The 8,115-nt window shown below is 43.6% G+C and overlaps 1 protein-coding gene across 1 annotated transcript; it reads left to right on the forward strand.

Annotated features, from left to right (window-relative positions):
- Positions 1-1,798: 1,798 nt before the first annotated feature.
- LOC123257603 lies at positions 1,799-3,565 on the forward strand. Its single transcript, XM_044717348.1, has 2 exons — positions 1,799-1,894; positions 2,381-3,565. Exons 1-2 carry the CDS (start codon positions 1,799-1,801, stop codon positions 3,563-3,565), a joined length of 1,281 nt encoding a protein of 426 aa, XP_044573283.1.
- The last annotated feature ends 4,550 nt before the right edge of the window (positions 3,566-8,115 follow it).

An 8,115-nucleotide genomic window follows, 5' to 3' on the forward strand; every position in this document is an offset into this window, starting at 1 on the left:
TTCGCAGTCGTGGCGAAACTCTTTTCATCAACTGAATTTGTTGATTGCGATCTTCTAAAAAATTTTCTAATAATATCACAATATCTCTTTCCTCTGCTTGTTCAATAAAATTATACAGGCACCGAGTCGTCACGCGCTCTTCACAATCGCCCATAAAATAAATTTGAAGAAATTTCGGATTGTTATCAGGCATTGGCATCAGTGAACCGATTTTATGGTACACCTGGCCTTGAATTTTGAATGTAGTTTCAAAATTACGTCCATCGGATGCACGATCAAAAATTTTAGTTGCCCCAAATGACGTCATTTGAAAGCAAGAATTAAATTTGCGTATCTTACGCAAAAATAATTTGGAATCATCTGAATTGCCAGTAAGAAGGGATAATAAAGGCTCCGGCGGAGCGGGTAGAGGTGACAGCACAACTTTGCCTGATGCGCAGCACTTGCCGGCTGCTTCATTCCGAAATTTCAATGCCTGACATACTTTATCCATTCCACCGATAGCTATTTTTGAATGCGTTGAGTAGTTAATATCTGGTGTATATTCAAAGGCAAGCCGAACGAATGATGCACGTGTTAATGAGCGGCTGATCCGTTGCCTTCGAAGATCTAGTACTCGTACTGTACCTATGTTTCGTTCTCGTGCCGCTCTTATTCTCGTAATATTCTGTTGCAGACGTTCGTCACGGTGTTCTTGAGATTCTTGTTCACGACTTTCTGCAGTCCTGATTCTTTGAGCTGCATTCATTGTTTCGATTTGTTGTGGTAATTGCTGAGCTCTTTCAACACGTTTGCGTCGTGAACCTCTGCTGCTCGCGTTGTTGAGGTTCTATTTTTTCGGTGGCATATTCACTGTATTATCTTCAATTTAATTTACACTTCAGTCTAAGTAACATATGACACCAAAAATTTAAACGGTATTTCGTTCACTATTCACCGAGTCAGCTTTTCGGAGCTGCGAACGCCATCTGTTAGGATCATACGGTATTTCGTTCACTATTCACAGAGTCAGCTTTTCGGAGCTGCGAACGCCATCTGTTAGAATCATTTGGAGTTGCGACTACAATTTGAGATTTAAACTATCATATCTCTCAAGTTGGATCGAACTGCACATGGTGTGAGAATTTTATTATAATCGGTTAAGTGGTGTTTAGGAATGGACTATCGATACATAGTTTATAAGTTATAAGTTATAAGTTATTTTCTATACCAACTAGCTTTACAATCCACAACATGTATGCACACACACACCTATCGTTAAGTTCCACAAATGTAAATTTTCTTAGTACCAATTAGACAGCGAAACTGACAAGAACATATAACTCTGCTCCACTGCTCTGGTCCACTGCTCATTCGTCTTAACGGTTGGGGATATTTTCTATACCAACTAGCTTTACAATCCACAACATGTATGCACACACACACCTATCGTTAAGTTCCACAAATGTAAATTTTCTTAGTACCAATTAGACAGCGAAACTGACAAGAACATATAACTCTGCTCCACTGCTCTGGTCCACTGTTCATTCGTCTTAACGGTTGGGGATCATTGTTTGGTCCTTCGCATCCGGATTTGTTTTGTAGTTTTCTGTGCATTGGTTCTCATTTGTAATTGTTTCTCGGCATGGAGCAATTAAAAGCATTGACAAAAGGGCGCGCCAGACTCAAGGCCAATATCACACGGAGCTTGGCTTGAGCTGAGGACGCGCAACATTCGAACGCCACACGGGCAGAGGTGTCTTCGCGGCTGAAGCATCTCGACACAACATGGAAAGAATTCAATAGATTTGGTGATGAAATGCGCGACGAAGTAGATGGCTATGTGGATCCGGAGCATGACAACATATTCTACGAGGAAAAATATCTAAGGGCAGATGCATTACTTTCGGCGATGGTAGGTACAAGACCTAGTCCATCAATTGGGAACAGTGAAAACGGCAGCGGCGTGCTGCAAAACAACGACGCAATAATAAGTTTGCTACAACAACAACAACAACTCTTCGAGCAGTTGGCGGCAAATCGAGCCACTGCAAACATGTCGAGACCTGAAGGAGGAGACGCCTACGCGGCGAATTCAGGTAGTGCTCAAATGGTAGGGGCATCAGCTTAAAGCGAATTGCCTAAAATTCAAATTAAACGGTTCGCTGGCAATTATTCAGAGTGGCCAGCTTTCAAAGACATATATGAGAGCACAATTCACAACAAGGCGAATTTGAAAAATACGCACAAATATCATCATTTCAAATCTCTTCTGATCGACGAGGCTGCGAATCTGGTACGACATATGGCTATTACGGATTCAGCTTACAACACTGCGTGGGAGCGACTTAATGAAAGATATAATCGTCCACGGCATATCGTGAATTCACTATTGGAGCAGTTTATGAAGCTGCCAACAACAACCAGGTCGGATACAACAACATTACGGAAGATGTCAGACGGCGCAAATGAAATAGTGCGTGGTCTGGATGCCATAGAGGAAACAGGACGAGATTGTTGGATCATCTACTTGACGCTGGAGAAGCTGGATGCAGATACTCGACGCAGGTGGATCGAGCGCAGTGTGGAGACAGACTCACCCACACTGGAGGAATTCTTCAAATTTTTGGATGCACGTTGCGAGGAACTAGAGCTCAGCAAGCGTGAAACAATCGGAGGCAAGACTACAGCCTCAATCGGTGACAAGACAAGGAAGGTCACACATTCGCTGGTTGTACTTAAAGGAAAGAAGTGCAGCAAATGTCATTCTACAGAGCATCGTCTGTATGGATGCAAACAATTCTTGGATATGTCAGCAGGACAGAGGGTTTCGTTTGCCAAGGACAAAGCTCTATGCTACAATTGTCTAAAACCTGGTCATGGGGTCAGGAAATGCAAATCGACGTTCAAGTGCAGACAATGTAAAGGTCAGCATCACTCACTGTTGCACCTGCAACGCACGCAACAGGCTATTGGAACAATCACTCAAACTGGTGAGGATCAGGAGGATCCTAGCGCACACATCTCAACGGTGACTACGAGTCACATCGCACAAGCAGAAGGTTCTGCAGCAATTGTATGTGCACAAGGCAGTGCAAATACACAACAATCAACTGGATGGAACAGGAGCACCTTGCCTACGGCCATGGTCAACGTTCGCAACGCAAATGGAGATTTGGTAACATGCCGACTCCTATTGGACACGGGTTCAGAACTGTCGTACATATCTGAACGCTGTATACAAACACTTAGTTTGGCTCGTACGCCATCACGCATACTGATTACGGGAATTTCATCAACCAAAGCAGACACTACAAGGGGATGCAGCACTATAAGCATCCAATCCCGTATTTCACAAGATCAGCTGGTAGTCCAGCCTCATGTGCTTGGAAAGATTACATCATCATTGGAAAGGCAGGCCATCGACGAGTCTGCACTTCGAGTTTACAACGATCTGCAATTGGCAGATTCGCAATTTAGCACGAATGCCCCAATTGACATTCTTTTGGGCAGCGAACACGTTTGGAGTGTTATAACTGGGAGAAAGATCTACGACGACAAAGGAAAGCTCATTGCTATATCATAAATTTTCGGATGGGTTATTCTAAAGTTAGTAAGTAAAGTAAAGTATTCTAAAGTAAAGTTCGTGAGGGAATACCAGGAGCTAGGTCATATACGAGCAATCCCACCGAGCGAAATCCCCAAGGGTAGGAATTTCTACCTGCCACATCATCCCGTATTGGGTTGGAAACTTCGAGTGGTTTTCGACGGCTCATATCAAGACGCCAAAGGCATGGCGTTAAACGACACGCTCTCGATCGGACCGAGTATTCAGCGAGACCTATTTGCTGTGTGCTTGTGATTCCGTATGTACAAATACGTCTTTTCAGCGGACATAGTCAAGATGTTCCGTCAAATCTGGGTGAGCGAAAAACATAGAGACTATCAGAGAATCGTATGGAGAGAGGATCCCTCAGATCCTATCAAGCACTTCCAACTATGCACGGTGACGTATGGAACATCTTGCGCACCATTTCTAGCAGTCAGAGTGCTAGAGCAACTAGCTGCTGACCATATGCACAAGTTTCCGAATGCAGCAAAAATCGTGTTGGAAGATTTCTATGTCGACGACGTGCTCACTGGAGCAAATAGTGAGGATGAGCTGCTACGCAACAGGGACGAACTCGTCCAACTGATGTCCTGTGCTAACCTAAAGCTCGGGAAATGGGTATCGAATACCAAACGCATCGAATCGGAGGATAACACGGATTCCTCACAATCACCAGTCAAAGTGCTAGTGCTGCATTGGCACCCTGGAGAGGACACATTGTCGTACAATGTAAACCTATCGAAATATCCTAGCCGAGAGGTTAACGACGATGGAACCATTTCGGTCGCCATACTTGCAGCAAAAACAAGAGTGGCACCTTTGAAGCAGAAGTCTTTGCCGCGCCTGGAACTATGTGGCGCACTTCTATTGAGTCAACTTCTGCAATCCATAAAAGCTGGACTAATGAACAACGACGTAACGATCTACGCATGGAGTGATTCGACGATAGTCCTGTCATGGTTATCGTATTTACCAGCCCAACTCAAGACGTTTGTTGGGAACCGCACTTCAGAAATCCTCGAAACCATCCCGAAGCATGCATGGCGGCATGTAGAATCAAAATCGAACCCAGCGGATTGCGCATCCCGTGGCTTGGGAGTATCCGAGCTCATTGACTTCCAATTATGGTGGAAGGGTCCTTCATGGCTGAGGGACAAGGAACAATTCTTGGAAAGGTTGAACAATACTCATAACTGTACTTCTCTTTCAGACAAACGCATACAAGACGAAGTCAAAACTACCTGCCTAGCTGCGCAGACGAATGTCACGACGGACAACCCATGGGATAAGCTTCTCAATCGCAACTCATCTTGGCTGAAGCTTATATACACACTTGCTTACGTTTTGCGCTTCATTCATCGCATGAAGCACCCATCTTCGAAACAAACATCGAACTCTCTAACATTCGATGAGATCAAGGCAGCAAGGATTAGATGGCTGCAACACGCTCAAGCTGGTTTTTAACAGGAGTTCCTGTTATTACGCGCAACCAAGGCTCTAGGGAACCAATCTCAATTGGTCAAGCTCTCACCAATCATCGACAAGGACAACCTGCTAAGAGTGGATGGACGAATCCAACATTTGCAGTTGTCAGCAGAGGCGAAGCATCAGCAGCGTCCTAAGTGGACCACGACAACCCCTAACATTTCGATCGGCAGCGTTGTGCTCGTCAAGGAGTCCAACACACCACCAGCATCATGGCAACTAGCGAAGGTGATCGACACTTTCCAAGGAAAGGACAATATGGTTCGAGCAGTCAGGATCATCCGGCTCAAAACCCGGCCAATAACGAAAATTGCGAAACTACTCAGTTCAGAAACCATGTTTCAGGGTGGCCCGGGATGTTTAGGAATGGACTATCGATACATAGTTTATAAGTTATCCCATATTGTCATCTTTATATTTTCTATACCAACTACCTGCACACACACACCTATCGTTAAGTTCCACAAATGTAAATTTTCTTAGTACCAATTAGACAGCGAAACTGACAAGAACATATAACTCTACAGTCCACAGCTCATTCGTCTTAACGGTTGGGGATCAAGTGGTTTAGGAGTCCATTGAGGACAAACATTGTGACACGAGATTTATATAAGTTAGTAATAAGAGTTGTGGTGTAGTTTTTTATATTATTTAATTTATTGATTCATCTGTTTCGCACAAGCCCGTTAGGGTAAGTGCTACTGACAAATATAAGTTAATAATATTTTTAATTGTTAGATTTTATAATATTTAATTTATTGATTCATTTGTTTCACACAAGCCCGTTAGGGCTAGTGCTACTGACAAAGAATATAACGCGAGCTAAGGCTGCGGAGTTCTACTTAAGACTAAATTAGAATACTACCCGGGCTGTACTTCGAAGCCTTCGTTGGGCTGCGGCGCAGTTGCAGTGTCAGCATTCCGTATCCGGCCAGCAACGATCACTTGTTGCGCAGTGCCCGAGCCGGTCCGCGGACAGTTGCCCTTGGAATGCGTGGTCAGCACCTCTCTCGTTACGCGTGCGGGCCACTGGATCCGGTGTGCAATTTGGCACTTTTCCTAAATTCTGCCTGCGCGTGTTAACTCCTCCCTCCTTTAAATGGTCGTCGTCCCGAGGAAATCTACTAGGATTTCCTGCGGCGATTGGCCTTCAGGTGATATTTTGCGATCCACAGGATTGAGCATAGGGAATGGGCAGCCAGTAGAATAAGGCAAATGTTAAGACGGGTTCCCGATGACAGTCTTTCTCTGAGGGCCCCGATGTGGTGTAGGTTACTTAGCTAAGCTCATGAAGAAACGGGAGGCTGAGCCGATTGTAGTGAGCAGTGACGTTTACTATTGTCATAGCCGATACGACAGGATTTTTCAGTGAGCTGCCCAGCTGGTTTATGAACGAGGTTCCGTTGAGCGCCACCTTGTTGGAGTACGCTAACAGGTAGGTTCCGGACACCTTTTGTTCCCGGCCTTGGTCATCGGTCACCGTTACGTTCGCATCGTTGATGATGAGGGTTCCGTGGTCCACAATGGTGATTGGATCTAGATGACCTGGGAGCGTGGAGCAGTGCGCGGTGGCCCCAGAGACTATCTGTTGAGCACATGTGCCGTTCTTTAGTTCCTTGCAGAAGGCGGCACCTACCGTTGTCTTGCAGTCGCCGATATTGAGGTTTCGTGTTGGGCATTCGGCAACTAAATTCCCGCTCTCGAAGTTCAGGATTCTATTATGGCGTTGAACCGGGTAGATTGTTATTTTCTTACATACGAGCTTAGGATTAGGAAATTTAATGAGAAAGTGCAGAATGTCAAAATTTTGAAAAACACTTATGCTAGATACTTCTAATATTTCTACCAAACTAATATTAATATTAATAGGCTGTTTGTCTCTGAATTCGCTTACATCGGCACCATCTAGAATAGCTGGGCTTACAATATTTAATTTTGCTAGGGTTAGGCCCTAGCAATGGATGTTTTCTAGGTCTGTAATGATGATTCTATTCTTGGCTAAAATGATTTCCAACAAGTGTGTTTCTTTATTTGTTTCGTATTTCTGAATCTGATTCATTGCGTTAGCGAGCTCATTTAGACGTTCTTGAAATTTAATAATTAATTAATTAATATTTAATTCTGTCTGACCTTCATCTGCCCTCATTAACCTGTCCTGAATAAATCTTACCTGCTCCCAATCATTAAAGTCAGGCGTACCTGCAATAACCTTGAGAGCTGTACCAATTAGATTGATACTTCTAGAAGCCCTATGGTGGAACTTAAGGGTGGTCACCAACTTGCGAATATGTCTAAGGTCCGTTGTCTTCGTCATTGCTTCTGTCTGGTCTGCGTAGTCCTCGTAGGTAGTCATGTTCGTTGCGTGCTGTAGGTATCCGTAATTTTCCCAGATTACAATGTCATTGTCCTCTATCGGGATATAGTCCGCGCTCGTGTAATCGTTTAGTTTTAATGTCGCGTCCTCTTAACAGCCATTAGTATGAAAATTAAGAAATATTTCTGTAACCTAGAAAGAATAAAGAAAGAACAAGGGGGTAGGTCAAAATTTTGTGAGGACGATTAACGTAGATTGTCCTTGTGGACCACTCTCCCTTTAATAAGGACCGTGGTCCCCAGGTCTGCATCAATAACCTCTTCTGAGCACAGTGGTGTAAGCTTATTCCCCAGGCGTTTGTTTGCTTTCAGGAAAACCTAATCGCCCACTTGGTAAGTTTTATGAGTCCTATCTTTGTTTACGTGTTCGAGGGTTTGATTTTCTTTTCGGCTTCTTTTTTTTTCACTTGTTTATTTCTTTTATTATCGACTACTTTTTTCTTGTAACCGAATTTTACACTTTGTTTATATGTAGTGTTGTGGTGTAGTTTTTTATATTATTTTATTTATTCATCTGTTTCGCACAAGCCCGTTAGGGTAAATGCTACTGACAAATATAAGTTAATAATATTTTTTATTGTTGGATTTTATAATATTTAATTTATTGATTCATTTGTTTCACACAAGCCCGTTAGGGCTAGTGCTACTGACAAAGAATATAACGCGAG

The sequence above is a fragment of the Drosophila ananassae genome, chromosome XR (assembly GCF_017639315.1).
Source record: "Drosophila ananassae strain 14024-0371.13 chromosome XR, ASM1763931v2, whole genome shotgun sequence".
In the NCBI taxonomy this organism is placed as follows: Eukaryota; Metazoa; Arthropoda; class Insecta; order Diptera; family Drosophilidae; genus Drosophila; species Drosophila ananassae.